Source organism: Apus apus, chromosome 1 (assembly GCF_020740795.1).
Source record: "Apus apus isolate bApuApu2 chromosome 1, bApuApu2.pri.cur, whole genome shotgun sequence".
Taxonomy (NCBI): domain Eukaryota; kingdom Metazoa; phylum Chordata; class Aves; order Apodiformes; family Apodidae; genus Apus; species Apus apus.
In genome coordinates, this window is record NC_067282.1 from 202,638,258 (window position 1) to 202,655,034 (window position 16,777).

Sequence of the window (16,777 nt, forward strand, 5' to 3'; positions counted from 1 at the left end):
CATCTATTTCTTAGCATGCCTGTTAAGAGAACCTCATTCATTAAGGGTTTATAAAGGAGAAGTAAATATCCAGCATGTAATAATAATGACAGAATAGCACAGATAATTTAGACCCAGCTTTCCATGGTCTATCCCAACTAATTCTCTAGATCCTAAAAATAAGAATTTCTGTGGAAATGGCTGTAGAAAAACTACATGGATTCTTCCTTGATAATTTCTAGTTTTCCACTGACATTTGGAAGAACCTGTTTCACTGAAGCATGGCAAACCCAGACCACTTAGGAGCAAAAGAAACCCTTTTCAAACCTGTCAGCCTCATCCTTACAGATTTTTTTTGACCAAACAGTCCATCCGTCAGAAGTTCACTTCAGCTGTCACTGAGAGAAGCGTGGCTTTTCATCATTAGCAGGCAAAAAGCCAAAATGATACCCCATGGGATCTTTTCTTGGCGGGTAGAGCCTCCAGATGGTGTCTGAGCTCCACTGTCACGCACTGGACAACTATCTTACAGTGATGGTCCCACTCAAATGCCTGACAAACCACAGGTTTGGGATCCAGTGGCTGCACAACCCCATTGAAATCGTACCCACTTCTACTGACCTCAGCTGTAGTAGAACAGCTCTGAAGTAAGTAGCTCTGATGTGTCAAACCACTTCCTACACACGACTACACGCTCTGCAACGCTGAGCATGAAGTTTGATTTCCTGGATAAAAGCTACTAATACGGGAACAGAGAGTAGACTCTCTTCTCTCTTGTGGAGTCAGCCAGTGAAAGGATGACTTGCTGGCCAACAAGCAAAGTCCTTGCCACACACGCAGGGTGGTGCTCCCCACCAGTCTAACCAGGCAGGAGACAGCTCATCAGCTTGGTCAGCACCAGCTCACCCCTTCTGAGAATCTTCATCATCCTCAGCGTTGCGAAGAAAAGATGTGAATAAGTCCCATGGAGCTCAAGTGCCTTTTGATGTGGCTCTTGTTTGGATCTATCAAGGGAAACCAGTCAGGTAAAAGACTATTTCTGGCTTTTGGGGAGGGAAAGGAGTATTTGCTTTCTTGTGGTTGCTGCTGTAGGATGTTCGCAACATCCTGACTCCTTTCAGGTTATGTGTTAAGAGCTTAAGGAATTTGTGATTCTAAGGAAATGAGAGAAATGGGGTTTCTTCCCACAAACCCTCAACTGCAGACAATCCAGAGCACTACAGGATATTTTTTGTCTTGACTAATGTGTGTATCCTCTGACCCATCGTTGGCATAGTGGGCAGATCAAAGCAGCCTTGTGCATCTTAGGCAGCTCTTTGAATTTGTTTTTTTTCCATTTTACATATGACTTTAGGAAATATAAAAATAGACACTGAAATGTCAGCACCTCTGTAGGTAAAAAGGATAGCAAGGCTATTAGTTAAAAGGTGCCATCCAAGTTTACTATGGATCCTATAAACACCAAGTATTCTTGCAACCACACCTCCCAACAGATAGTGCCTATAAAATGTGAACAGAGGCAGCTAATTCATTCAGCGTAATTTCAGATGTTTATAAATGATTATACTGCTTATGTTGGGCTTCTTTATTATGAGAAGTGTGTGCATTGAGAAATGGTCTGATGATACAATATCCTATTGGAATGTGAACTGCTGAGTTCAGAGGGGAAAAAAAGTCTTATGTTCTCAGTGCCCCATAGTTTTGACATTTCCTTCTGCATCTGCTGATGATGTCCAGGTTGGGAGGTGTGAGCAGGTAGAGCCTAAGGCAGGTTCTCAGATCAGATGGCACTGGAACTGCTAATACATCAGCTCTAGCAGGGCTGCAGATTGTACTAGGGGCAGGACACCTCGAGGGAAAATTGTGTAGCTTATAAGTGAACTCATTATTGCAGGCAGTACCTTCACAAATATTTAACCCCCAGGTGATTTTATTCTTGTTGAATTCTTCTTATTTTGCCAGCAAACTCTGTACATTTTCTTTCACAGGTCACTTTCATTGCCCAATGAAGTGCCCATGACAAGTGTTTCAGTGCTGCCTGCAAGAGCATCACTGAGAGATATTCAGCCAGACATAGATAAATAGGATCAGTTCTGGGATGAGTCAGGTCCCTCATATCACACTTTCTGTATTACTATGACTGGGACAAGTTGTGAGATATCTTGCTGGCAAGTCTCATTTATCAGAAATCTCTCTGTTTTTTTGGAAAAATAATGAGGGTTGTTAGAGCAGCCACGTTTAATGTTATTTGATGTTATTTAATGCTCTAATGAATGTGTAACTGCATAGCATTGTATTCCTCACTGTGTCACTTGGCTCTTCTTGCCTCAGCTTCCTGTATTTCTTTTCAATGTCTCTTCCCATATTTAAATATATATATATATTTTAATTTCTCCTTGCAAATAATATGCTAAGGTAGATATACCACCTTTCATCAATTAATGACTTTTACTGTAGAGATGTATTGTGGCTGGCTGTAAGACCTATTGTATTTAATTCCTAAGAAGGATCAAAAAAGGAGGCCTGGGAACAGGCATAAGCAAAGAAAAGGGAAAAAGGCTAGGTCAAACTGGTCAAAAATCAACTATGTCTCAGTACATACAGTGTTATCTATATTATTTTTCCTTAGACCTTTCAACTCAACCCAGCACTGCAAGTTCAGTTGTGTAAATAAATCCTGCCATAGATGTTGTTTGCACAAGGGTTTTTGGCAAAAATGCACAATCAGGAATAAATATGATTAGGGGAAAAAGACAATAAAAAGCCTTTGTTTTACAGAACAGCTTCACTGGTGTATCTCAACGTGCCTTGCAAGGCCAAATTCTTCTGATATTTATCTGGGGAAGCTCAGGCATGGGATGGTCATTCATTTAGTAGGAATTAAGCTACAGGTTAGTGCTAAAGAGGACTAGAAAAAATACTATTTTCTTGTGAAGAGCATCACATTTATCTCATTTTAACTGTACAGCAGCAGTGCCTAGAAGATTAAGGTATGGTTGAAGCTTGAAGGTGAGGGTAAATACAAGGTAAAAGCTGGTCTGTGCTCCTACAGTCTTTGCATCTTGGTATCCATGTTACAGGAAAACACTGAATAGGTTTAGAAGTTAAACCTGGAAAGATGTAAAACTCAAAAAAAGGAAGAATTTCATTCAACTGAATCTCATTCACACAAGATGGGTACCACAGCTCAGTCATTTAAATGAGAGGAATTTCTTTCACCGTTATACTTGCATATTAGTGCTCACTTCCATGGGTTTCAAATGCAGTGCAAAAGAAATTAAACTTGTCAAACATATGCAAGTGTTTCTTGTAAAGTCAACCAGAGAGCAAATACCTTCAGAAACCTTTGAGCTACAGGGACCCCTGGCAGCAAAATGACCAACACAAGCTACAAAAAAACCCAACCCAAAATTAAATTGTTAAAATTGTGATCCTGCTGAAGAAAAACAGATGTTGTGTACAGAGATCCTGCAGTATTTGCTTCTGCTTTCAGATGGAAAAATATTCTTCCCACCTTATCAGAGATGAGATGTTTTATCCTTCCCTTTTATCACAGCAAACCCTCCGCTCTTTACCTACTGGTAGAAAGTGGCTGCCTTTTCACTTTTCTTACTGTTGCCTTCATAGTTGAAGTTTTGGTCTCCCTGCTTTCTTCCTCGATGTTCATTTCTGTCTTTCCTGTTTTTCCTGTTCCATTAATTGTATCTTCAAAAACAATCTTTTGGATATGTTCTACCCATGGTTTCCATCTCCTGACCCTGGTCCTGAATCTTGGAACAACCTGATTTACCAAGGTTTTCTCCATCTCCCCCAAAGCTTCCCTAAAATTCTTATTTCCAAGGTCCTTCCATGACTTTCTTCACTCACCTGCCTGTTCCTCAGCCCTGCCAAGGTAGCAGCACTCTGCCATCTGCTGCTTTTTCTTCATATTCTCCATCTGCAAAGCCCAAGCCCCCAGATAAATAATACACAGCCCCCTTTTTCAGCAAAATATTGAATGCATCACAAGGTCAGAAAATTCATCAACACTAATAAATAATTTCCATCCCACTCTCGAGAGCTTCAACAAAAAACTTAATGACCTTGTCAAGGCTACAAGTCAAGTGAGATAAGTCCTGAAGCCACATTTAAAATCAAGAGTCCCACCATACCTTTTCATTGTTACCCAAGACTGGAACACATCCTCGTCAACCAGTTCAATTATTTTCAGCAAGGACATTCTCTACTGCCTTTCCAGCCCAAAAAAAGGCAAGGCTGATAAAGCTCCAACCTAAGAAAAGGATCTTGATTTCTGCTGAGGTTTAAAAAATAAATTTTCATTCTTACTACTGTATTTTTTTTTCTTTAGATTAAAATACTGAAGAGGTAAGTGTTATTGAAGTCTCAGATTTAAGCACAAATATAGCCAAATTTGGTCAAAACCCAAATGTCACAAACCAAAACAAGGCTATTGTAGGATATTCTCAAAACCAAACACTGTGTCCTGCTACCATGCCCTGAGCAGTCGTTGCCTTTCAAGTGTTTGAGCTCTGTGGCTTTACCACGGAAACAAGAAAGTTATAAACACCCAGAAACAACAGAGTAAGAAAAAAAAATGTTCACCATTCTCCACTTTGCAGTGCACTGTGCTTATGCTACTTTTCCTTTCTCTCCCTGCCTTAAGAAATGCCCCCTCTTTCCTAATGCTCCTTCTTCCAATTCCACACTGTCAGTCCAAGTCCTCCAAGTGCTAGCCCAGCCTCCCAGCCAGGGCAGGCATGAAATTAGTCTTACTTAATTTCAGCCATCTCCACCCACGGTGTCTCCACTGTGCTGGACATGTGGACCCATATTATAGCCAGATAGGGGTAAGTCAGGACACTTTCAGGGCACTGTTCATCCACCAGGTTGCAAATAAGGGTGCAGTGAGTCATCTCCTGTAAATGTCTTTCTAGTGACTACATAGGGAATTAAAATGTCTGCTTTTTGGCAGCTGGGTGGCATTCGGTCCATACCTTAGAACAGGAGTAAATTGGGGATGAAAGGGGATAGTTGGGCTTAGGGAGAGGAGAGACAGATGTTAAGAAACATCTGGATCGGTGGAAGACATAACAACCTTTGCAGGTTGCTTTTCTGGGAACTCACAGCAAAGTGAGCTTCAAAATTATATCAATGCATTAGCTAAAGCACTGTAGCATATTTGAGCATATAAAAAGTGATCTTTCACCACTGCAGACAATAAAAAGAGAGAAGCATCTGTAAACATTGCTTGGAGAACTTAAGTTAGATGTCTGCTGTCGTCTAGAGATGTCTGCCCAGCTCCACTTCTTACAGAAGGAGCTAAGAAGTCAGGCTCCTGAGGCTAAGTTATGCTTTAGCATGAGGAACCTTAGTCCACTGTCATACCAACTCTAGCCTTGTATATGGAAATTCATTTGGTATTAGATTCCACTGTCTAGGTCAATGGCAAACAGGTGGTTAGCAGGACTCAACCAAGAGATAAGAGAAGTGCATCTCTCCCAAACCTAATTTCTTATGGTCCTACAAAGGGTTCATGGACAGCTCCTGCTGGTTCATACTCCAATTTATTTTACTTTCCAACAGAGACACCTTCTAGTACAGAAAACTCAGCAGGCATTGAACTGCCAAATACTTAGAATACGACATGCCTCTTCTCCCCTTTTAGGAATATTAAAACCCATCTCCTGCCCCTTGGGACTGTTGTCTCCTCCATTGCCGTTTGCATTGAACCTTGCACCTAGTGATTTAATCTGCACTGTATTTCTGTCAATTAAATTGCAGACTCATTGCTACTGAGATGACTTTGTAAGATAATCTCTGGGTAATCTACAGTACAGCGAACCAAAATCTCACAGGCAAAATACCTTAAACTTCAGGTCTGCCCTCCAGCCCCACAGCTGGGATCTATTGCCAGCTTACAAATCCACATAGACAATAGATGGCATTAATTAGAGGCAAAAGAAGCAAGCAGAACTGTAGCTGGCTTGTTAACGGGCCCTTTGGGAATAAGTTTTGAAGTCAGAAAAGTTTCGTTACCGTTTCAGTCCGGGTGCTGGTATCAATTCCTTCCCTCCACTCGAATCACTTTCATCTTCAAGACTGTGCTCTATTTAAAGAATACATCGTTTCAGACAGCACACAAAGCCCCAGGGCTGAATTAGCTTTTCAGGCACATCCGGGGAAATGTCTTCATTTTGGCATGGTTTGATGTCTTGGTATCTCTGGGGAGACGTTCTCTTCATCTCTGAACTCGGCAGGTGTGTAACTCCCCGGTTTCTTCTACTTCTTTTACCCAGATCTTCAGAACAGCTGGTTTCCTACTGGTTCCATCTCACTGCCTTTGTATTTAGGGGAAAATTGTCCTATTTTTGCACCTTACCTTTTTAGCTTGACGTCAGAGTAATGTCAGAGCTAGTGACACGTGGCCACATGACAGAGGAAATTCTGAGTTTAGGTTATCATGGCATGACTCACTGTCGGTTTTTACTTAAGACTAAAAATACCTGTTAGAAACTTTCCCTTGTCACTTCTTCTGGACAAGAGGTGTTGCTCTGATGCCATGTCTTAACACTGCTCTGCCAACTCAGACATGGAGAACAAACAGGCAGGAAAGGTTCAGAAATTCTAATACTTCCAGCATGTCTACTATGAGCAGTTTTGTGTTGGGTCAGTAATGTATTTGAACGGGAAATCTCAGAGAAGAAAACCAAGCACTGAAAGAACTGAACATTCAGAGGGGTTGGAACTAGATAATCTTTAAGGTCCCTTCCAACCCAAACCATTCTAAGATTCTACAAGTCTATGAATACCATCTATCTTGTGGCTCAGATTACAAGGATTGGCTTATCAAACTTAATTTTGGGAGCACACCAGAAGATGCAAGAATTATTTTTTATGTTTCACAGATGCCTGTAATCTGAATTCACAAGTTTCCTTCTAATTTCAAGGGCATATCTCCATCTACTATATGATAACGTCTGAACCAGGTTCCAAATTTTCCAGAAATGTTGTAGGCACCAAAAATCCACTAATATGGGGAAAAATGCAGATTCCTGGCTGCTTTGGGAGAGATGGATTCTAGTAATTCCTCAGCCAATTTAGCAGTGCTAAATCCCATGAATATAACTACACTAACCTTTCTGTTTGGCCCATTTCCAATACATCATGTTTGTGCCTCTAAATGTAAAAAATGGAATCACAGGGCACTACTGGAGTTTAGCAAATGAGAGTGGTGGTGGAGGGGCTGATGAAGCTTGTGAACGAAGGAAAGGAAGGACACAGGACACTGGAAGTGAAAGAGAAAGAAATAGAGACACACAGCACCTTGTCACGGGAACAGAGAAGTGAAGGATGTGGGAAGGAGGCAACCAAAGCCCCAAGAGGAGCAGGTGATGTGAGGGCAGTCTTGTAAACTAATACTAGCAGGAGTATAGCCCTGGAATAGCTGTGGAGGGATGCAGAATCCAGAGGAAACCTGGGCTGTGCAAAACTCGGCCACCAGAGGGTACTGGGTTACTCCTGGATCTTCTGGCCTTTTACAAGATTTACACTTTCCTATCACATCAACTCAAACAAATTGATGGATTAATTCCCAATCGGGTGCAAAACAGTAAAAAAAAAAGCAAAGTTAATCTCCCCTAAAAATGCGAAAAGTCAGAAATCTAGCCAAGGAGTAAATGTACACTGCCATTCCCTAGTTTCCTGGCTCCTTCCTATCACCTCAATCCTTTATCACCCAGAGAGCAGGGATATTGATTTTGGGAGCAAACCATGAATTTCCTTGGGCACAAGGACTGAATGAACTTCTAGGGATGAGTCACTCCAGAGGTCACTCTGTGTAGGCGGTAGGACCCAGACCTCACCAGGTCTACTTTCTCTCTGCACAGTCTTCCCACATTATCCAAAGAGGTCCAGTACCATGAAGGACCCTTGCACACCTATATGTCACCACATATGGCCCTTGCAGCTTTGGGGATGCTTACTCTTCCCTGCTAGGATTTGAATACAGCAGTTAGTCTGAACATGCAATGCTGCTAAATGTCAAAGCACTGGGAGCTCTTCTGGGCTTGATGGCCAAACTACAGCTTCCATTCTCAGATAGACTTCACCGAGTGTGTAGTAATGAGTTATTATCACATCTACTGCCACAATGCCTGGCTATCAGCCAGGACTCTTTAGACATGCTACAAATAGTTGTCAAAGAGGAATGTTAAGATCCTGGTGTAAGGCAAGAATATACAGAAGTAATACATTTGGTGCCCACCTGTTCTTGAAAGGTGGGTAAAAGATCAATTAAACAAATAACCTCTGGAGATAGATAAGTTATCTAGAGACAGTGACGAGAAATAATGGTAATGAGCATCTTGAGATGTCCATATTCATAAACAGATCCTCCCAGTGTGAGGACTGGTACAGCAATAAACCCCAAAGCTGATGCCTTTGATATCAAATATATTGGTGAGGAGGCCCAGCATAGGGAGGGAAGCCAATGTTTTGAAAAGTTGTGATGGTTGTTAAGGAGAAGGTTCTTGAAAATGGGATATTTGAGTTGACAGGAAAGACTTAGAAACCAACAGAGGGAAGAAACCAGGACATAATGAGACCTTAAAAAGTCATCTTTCCAAGTGCTTTCTGGGTAAGAGAATATAATATGGTTGTAAAGGCCAAAGAAGTAGATCCTGAAGTGGTTTAGATGTGAGAAGACAAGAATTTGAGACATGTGGATAAAATGAAAAGGCTGGATCCTAGGAGTGTTGTGAGAGATTCAGCTGAATGTGGATGAGTTGATCCAAGAGCATCAGCCTGATGGGTATTGCTTGCTGTCACTCGTGTGCACCAGTTCTGTACAATCCTTCTCTGACCCGTGGAAGTTTGGAAGAACCATAGCTTCATTCCATCACCAATTAAAGCAACAGTTGTCCTTTGTGATGAGTAGGCTAAAAGCTGTGAAGAGACAAAAGAATGGTAGGTTTGAGTGCCTCATGCTGAGATTCAGATCCGCAGTCTGCTTCAAAGAGGCTTTTGAAGTCTTGAGGGAAACATGCTTCTAGCTTTCAGGGAAAGTGAGAGTACATGATCTCAACTTGCTGCTAATCTGATAAGTCTTTAATTTTAATCACCCTGACAGTCTGTGGTAAACCATGTGGTTAACTATTTCGGGTACAGTCACTTCTCTTGAAGCCACAGCCTGATGTAGTTTACAAGGCGAACCCTTTGATAACACCAAGACACAAGGGGATTAAAACATCCCTTAACAGCATAGATGTTAAGCTGCTCACAGAACTTTCCATTGTTACCTTCCTCAAACTTGGTGACTTTTACTAAGTGGCAAGATAATGAAAAGTAAAAAGGGCAGAAAGTATCAAAGCAAGAAAATGATGGGTGGCTCTGAAAGAAAAGGGCGTTACAGGGTGGGTTTGGGAGTCACTGATAGGGTTGCTGTTGGCAAGACATGGTTTTGTTTCAAGGAGAAGGCATTTTGGGAGTAAAGGGCAGATGCCAAATGATGAACAACTATCAGGGATTCAAGGTGCCTTCACAGTCATTCTTGTTGGTTGCTCAAACTGCATTAATTATGGGTGCAGAAAATGTAAAGACACAAAGACCAAGAAATTTTACTCATAATTGCTGTTACTATTATACATAAGCATAAAGGGACACAGACCACGTACCCAAAGGTCCCAAATGCCAGCCCTGATGCAACCAACCTGCTTTGTATTTGATTTTCCCAGCCTTTAATCCTTAAATATACACTAAGTAGTGCCTTAAACAACTTATGGTTCTCCAGCTCAGCTTCAGTGGGCTTTTCAAGTGCACTGAAATGATCTAACTTAATTAATTCTGACTGATTGAGAGGTATAATTAGATATGATTTGCTGAGGACATAGCACTTCACGTCCTTGTTTTGGGACAAGTTATATTTAGGTTAGCAAACTTTTTTCACAGTAAGTTGCTCTTTGCTGTGCTCAGGCAGAACTGGGAGTCTGCTCCCCTTTCCAGTGTTTACTTATAGATGATTGCCACTTTTAATGACTAATTTTTATTTATTATGCCTCAGTGGTGCAGGCAGCAGCTCTATAATATGATTGTATACAGCTTCATGTAAGAAGCAGTGGTATTGCAGAACATCCTTTCTCCTCTAGAAGAAACAGCTGGGAGTCAATCATCCCCTCCTAACTAAAACAACATAGAAAAATACAGGCTTCATGTCACTTTGTGGAGACATTCCCAAAGAACTTTTCTGTATCCTAAACAAATCTATACTTAGAAAATCAAAGGCAACAACTAACTCCAATGTGGAGAAGGCTTTGGAGGGCTTTTCTAAAACTAAAATTAAAAATGTTTACTTAAAATAATAATTATTTCTTTTTCACCAGACACTCAGAATCTCTCCTTAGCTTAGAGATACCCAAAGGAACAAAGCTTTGCTATGCTCATGTGCCCTGGATGACATCCAGGTTAATCCCTCAGTGACTGGGAGCAGAATTAGGTTCCAGATACTTCACTGAGCTCTCTGCATGATCTTGTAGTGGCAAGACAGAAAGATGTGGGGGTTCCTTGGTGAATAAGGTAGATGCACAGGCTGTCCTGATCTTCAGGCTTCTCTTTGCAGAAGAATGCCCAGCTCTTCCAAGGACTGACTTTGCTGATGTTGTTGCTGAATTGTATCCACTGGACACTAAACTATATTATGAGTGTGATGAAGGCTACGTCAGGAGAAGAGGCCAGTACTTGGGAATTCGGTGTCGGCACTCAGAGGGGGGTGCCTATTGGGACTACAAGGAATTTGAGTGCATTGGTAAGTGATTATTGTCCTTTTCATACATTTATAGAGATATTTTTCCAATGAGTTACTCAGCGTAAGGCACCTCTGGGCATTGCTCTTTTGCTCTTTGAAAATTAGAACTTGCAGCAGTTCTATCCTGCCTCTAAAAGTTTGGGTGGTCTGCCTTTGCTCTGCTGTTCATTCTGCTGTAATTCAGCATATAAAACTTCTCCCACAGATAAGAAAACTTTGTTGTCAGTGGCTCCCATGAGGAAGTCAGATTTTACACAGAAGCCAGAAAGAAAAGCACAGAGTCCTGCACCCCAGAAGCAAGGAAACATTTCAGAGCTTGGCCAGAAAGGTAAATAAGAGCACAGTCATACGTTAACACTTTTTCCAGTTGATTTCCACAGAAGCAGTGTAAGAACAATGAGTAATTTTTAATTATTTTGATGGTCAGAGAGAAAAAATCCCAATTGCTATAGTATCTTGACTGAACAAGAGATATGGTGTAAGAGAATGTGTCATTTTTATCTCGACAGAGAATGAGGAAAGCTTGGTATATCCTGCTTGCTTGTGTTTTATAAGAATGCAAATCTTGCTGTTTCAATGAAAAAAGCAGTAGGTAAAATCTCTCTTCTCTAACCATGTGCTGCCTTGTGATCCCTCAGTTTTTTGTGGTCCTCCCAAGACTTTTCCCCATGCCTCATTAAGCCAGAAAAATCATTATTATGTGGAGCAAGTATTACATTTCAAATGCTGGAGCGGTTATGAGAAGCGATGCCCCACCTCTGGCACCTTCATGTGCAAGAGGGTGAATGGCAAAATCATCTGGACCCCCCTTGACATACAATGCACCAATGACAGCAGCTGCAGCAATGAGTGGCAGTCACAGACTACTGAGCGAGGTAAGATGGTTGCTTTGGCATCACATCAGTGTCATGACCTCCTCATGCAGCATCCAGACCCCGCAACTCAGCACATCAATCCTGAGGAACAATCTGCCTGGGGTTCAGGATGGAGAGATCAGAGTCCTCAGGGCTTTGACACTGATGGAGATGTCACCTCTGACTGGTGGAGATGACATCTCTGGGGAGGACATCACTGCATCCTACTTTGTCTTGAGTGTCCCTTCATACTAAATGCAAAATTGCAGGAACTTGTGAGCGGATAGAGCCACACTGTGAGTCACTATGTCTAGGCATATCAAGGACATGGGGGTCATCAGGAGCAGTCAACATGGTTTTATCAAGGGTAAGTCATGTTTGACCAACCTCATAACCTTCTATGAGGAAATTACTAGGTGGATGGATGATGGTAGAGCGGTAGATGTGGTATATCTTGATTTCAGTAAAGCATTTGACACCATCTCCCACAGCATCCTTGTAGATAAGTTGATCAAGAATGGGTTTGGTGATCAGGTAGTGAGGTGGATCAAGAACTGGTTGAAAGGAAGGAGGCAGAGAGTTGTAGTCAATGGGGCGGAATCTGGTTGGAGGTGTGTGACTAGTGGAGTCCCTCAGGGGTCGGTACTGGGACCGGTGTTGTTCAACATCTTCATCAACACCTGGATGAGGGTATAGAATGTACCCTCAGCAAGTTTGCTGATGACACCAAGCTGGGAGGAGTGGCTGACACACCAGAAGGCTGTGCTGCCATTCAGAGAGACTTAGACAGGCTGGAGAGTTGGGCGGGGAGAAATCTGATGAAGTTTAACAAGGGCAAGTGTAGAGTTTTGTATGTGGGGAAGAGAAACCCCATGTACCAGTACAGGCTGGGGGCTGACCTGCTGGAGAGCAGTGTAGGTGAAAGGGACCTGGAGGTCCTGGTGGACAGGAGGACGACCATGAGCCAGCAATGTGCCCTTGTGGCTAAGAAGGTCAATGGCATCCTGGGGTGCATTAGAAAGGGTGTGGTTAGTCGGTCGAGAGAGGTTCTCCTCCCCCTCTATTCTGCCTTGGTGAGGCCGCATCTGGAGTATTGTGTCCAGTTCTGGGACCCTCAGTTCAAGAAGGACAGGAAAGTGCTTGAAAGAGTCCAGGGCAGAGCTACAAAGATGATTAAGGGAGTAGAACATCTCCCTTATGAGGAGAGGCTGAGGGAGCTGGGTCTCTTTAGTTTGGAGAAAAGGAGACTGAGGGGTGACCTCATCAGTGTTTACAAGTACGTAAAGGGTGAGTGTCAGGGAGATGGAGTTAGGCTTTTCTCAGTGTTGACCAGTGATAGGACAAGGAGTAATGGATACAAATTGGAGCATAGGAGGTTTAAGGTGAATATCAGAAAATTTTTTTTTACTGTGAGAGTGACAGAGCCCTGGGACAGGCTGCCCAGAGAGGTTGTGGAGTCTCCTGTCTCTGGAGACATTCAAAACCCACCTGGATGCGTTCCTGTGTGATGTACTCTAGATGACCCTGCTCTGGCAGGGGGGTTGGACTAGATGATCTTTTAAGGTCCCTTCCAACCCCTATGATTCTATGATTCTATGATTGGGTTTCACTGCTCAGGGTGCCAGCAGGGCTCTCAAATGAGGCTGCAGAACCTCTTCCTCTTGCTTTTATGCCTTTAGATGCGTTAATGCAAAAAAAAAAAAAAAAGCACCCAACCAAAAACCTTCATGACCTCTGTCCCTCTCAAATTACCAACCTTTTTGGAAGGCATCTCTCTCAGTTCTACAATGCATGAGTTCAAGATGCAGAGATAAACCAGAGCCCCATTCCCAAGTGTCTGTGGTAACATTGAGGCTCTTGGGCTGTCTCTTAGTGTCAAGTAAAACTATTGTAGGCGGAAGGACCCAGTTATCCATCATCTTTACAGTCCCCAGGTGTTTGTTACCCTTCCAACCACCACTGAGGTGGGGGCGTGCTGTGGGCAGACTTCTACAGAGGTCCTGTTGGAAGCCATGTTTCCAAATCCTAGTTTAGCACTGGGACAGTCACTCTTCCTAATTAATACAAAGTAAAGACCTTAGCTGGATCCCTTGGCATGGAAGATACAGTTATAGAATCACAGAATCATTCTGTTTGGAAAAGACCTTTAAGATCATCAAGTCTGACCACTAACCTAACTCTAACCATGTTCCTAAGCACCACATCTATATGTTCACTTCATGCCTTCCATTAACAGATGTTAGATCAACACATACGTTGTTATCTAGTCTGGAAATACCTATTGATGGCCAGGAAACGATATGGCAATCATTAAGTCTTCTGTGCAGAGGGAGAGCTGTCAGACCTAGCCTGACTCAATCCTTGTCACTGCTTTGACACATCACCAGAAGAGCAATTTGATACGAAATAAAGGATTTCTCTCTCTTTGTAGGTTCAGCTCATCCATCTTTTACCTCATCTGTGACACTGCCAGTGACAGGTATGCCATTTTCTTAACTGGACTCAGACTTCACCCCATCCCCAGAGCAGTTACTTTCAATTTGCTGTACTACTGGAGAGATCCATCTCTTATAAAAGGTAGTAAATATGTCTCATGACACATCTCTATCCATCTACTGGGTGAGAAGACAGTAAAGAAAGTGTAAATAGAGATCGTTTTAGTTTTTGTGTTTTCAAAGACTTATAAGGGATGTGAAAGAAAATAGACCCAACAAAATTTAGTTTTTAAATGAAGCAATTTTCGTATTCTTCCTCTGAGACTTTCTGTGAATTCAGTGAGTAACATCAACTGGAAAAAAAAAAAAAAAAAAGTAAATATTTAAATGATGTGTCTCTTTCACATTTTCAAAGGAGTAAAAAAAAGGATGGGCAAATAAAATATTTTCTCACAGTTATAATGATGTATTTATATGTCTGAAGATATTTTCTTTCCCCCCTCCCTATCTTCCATTCAGCCATTAGCTGCTAAAATAAAAATTGTCTCTTACTATGCACATGTTCAAGACTTTGTGCAAGGGCTCTTGATTCCAGTTGGAGGCTGCTAACAACTGGAGTGGATATTATAATAAAGAGGAGTCATGGAGTGAAATAAAGGGAAGGAGGAGTATTGCAAATTATGCCAGAGATCACAGCATCAGTAGCCCCTGGTTATTTGGCCACAGTTGCTCACTAGTTGCCCATGTTCTCTCTGACTGGGTCCTACTTTGCCCCAGGAGGAAAGCAACAGGGCAGTATTGAGGAACTCTTGTCTCTGGGCATAGGGGCAACATGAGCCCCCATGGCAGGTCTTGCCTGTTTCTCCCATGGACAAATGGCAAGAATTTCCCCTCTACTCTGCCCTAGTGAGGCCACAGCTGGAATACTGCATCCAGTTCTGGGCTCCCCAGTTGAAGAGAGACAGAGACCTACTGGAGAGAGTCTAGAGGAGGGTGATGAAGATGACTGGGGGATTGGAGCATCTCCCTTACGAGGCAAGGCTGAGAGAGCTGGGACTCTTTAGCCTGAAGAGGAGAAGGCTGAGGGGAGACCTTATCAATGTATACAAGTATCTAAAGGGTGGGTGCAAGGAGGATGGAGACAGGCTCTTCTGAGTAGTTGAAGGAGGGGCAATGGGTACAAGTTGGTACAGAGAAAGTTCCATTTAAATATGAAGAAAAACTTCCTTACAGTGAGGGTTACAGAACCCTGGGACAGGCTGCCCAGAGAGGTTGTGGAGTGTCCTTCTCTGGAGATATTCAACACCCACCTGGATACAGCCTTGAGTAATGTGCTCTGGGTGATCCTACTTCAGTGGGAGAGCTGGACTAGATGATCTCTAGAGGTCCTTTCCAACTCTAACAATTCTGTTATTCTGTGATAATTACAGACAAAACTAACTGTGATTATTTTCTCTTTTAACAGCCATCTTTTTTGTTCTGCTTATCATTCCTGCTGTCTTTGGATGACTCACCTAACAGAGAATGTGGATGACACCAGGAAAATGTGAACCCTAAAAATTATAAAAAAGAATTCCTAGCAGTGGAAGAGCTCGTTCAGATCAGCCATCTCACTATTGCACTCCTTAGATTTCTGAATACCTTCTTTGGTATTAAATGAATGACCCTGGATTTTGGGATGTCTGCTTCAGCTATGAAATACTGGCAGCAGAAAAGGAAGACTCAGAGCTTTTAAAATCAAAACCCATACTTTGTCCCAGCCATTGTGGAACTGAGAATGACAGTTCAAGTAGCAAGTAGAAAATTAATCCCATGGGGAAATTAAGGTTAATTATGCAAATATCTTGGTTTCAGATAGATGACACAATCAATCTTGTTCTCTCTGGCTAACCTGGTGAAGTCTAGTGAAGCATCTGCTACCACAGCCACATAATTCATCATCCTTCATCCCTCTGATTCCTCAGTTGTGTCATGACAACTTTGTACTTTGGACTTATTTTAGTCTGGCCTCCTCACTGTTCTTGTTACTACATTGAGATGCACAAAGACTGTTCCTGTTCACACACTCCTCAGCCTAGTTAATCCAAGATGTCCTCATTTGACACTTGTGAGTTCTCCTTTTCTCCTCCCGCTTTGCTAAACCTCATACCCACTTCCCTTCATGTTCCTTACTAATTCGTGATGGGCTCTACTTCTTTGCCAAGTGGGGATTTTTTCTGAAAAGGAGGAGGGGACGACCTGGTGAAACCACATGAGCAGGGCTTTTTTTTTCTTATATGTGTGAGTTCATGATAGGATAAAGCCATACAACTTACAGACAATGCTTTGAAACATGTTTTAGTGAAGATGCTCAACCAGGGTGCAGAATGTCTGGGCCATTGTGAGATTTCTAAGAATATGATAGGTAAAACATTGTCAAGGGTGATCTACATGTCACTGGCTCTGTGGTGGAAAAAGTAATGAAGTAGCTGATATCAGATTAAATAGTTATTGAGATACTAAGTGGTGTCATCTGCAGAAAGTACTTTGTGGTTTCTTATAGTAAATGTAGAAGCCATAGAAAACCTGTCCCTTCTCAGCTGTTGTAAAGTCTTTTTCCTGCTGTAGAGATGTCTCAGGGAATTGCAGTGCTCAGATCCAAGCCCATGGAATTGCCACAGAAGAAACCAGATCGTATCAGCAAGTCTAAGATCATCAGTGGAAATGAAGAC

At 42.2% G+C, this 16,777-nt stretch overlaps 1 protein-coding gene across 1 annotated transcript; it reads left to right on the plus strand.

The window, feature by feature from the left end:
* Positions 1-928: 928 nt before the first annotated feature.
* LOC127386850 (interleukin-2 receptor subunit alpha-like) lies at positions 929-15,726 on the plus strand. The gene is given in 7 exon segments (XM_051624496.1): positions 929-1,004; positions 10,592-10,777; positions 10,983-11,105; positions 11,416-11,652; positions 14,063-14,110; positions 15,532-15,563; positions 15,607-15,726. Coding segments are annotated over 7 exon segments (822 nt in total).
* The last annotated feature ends 1,051 nt before the right edge of the window (positions 15,727-16,777 follow it).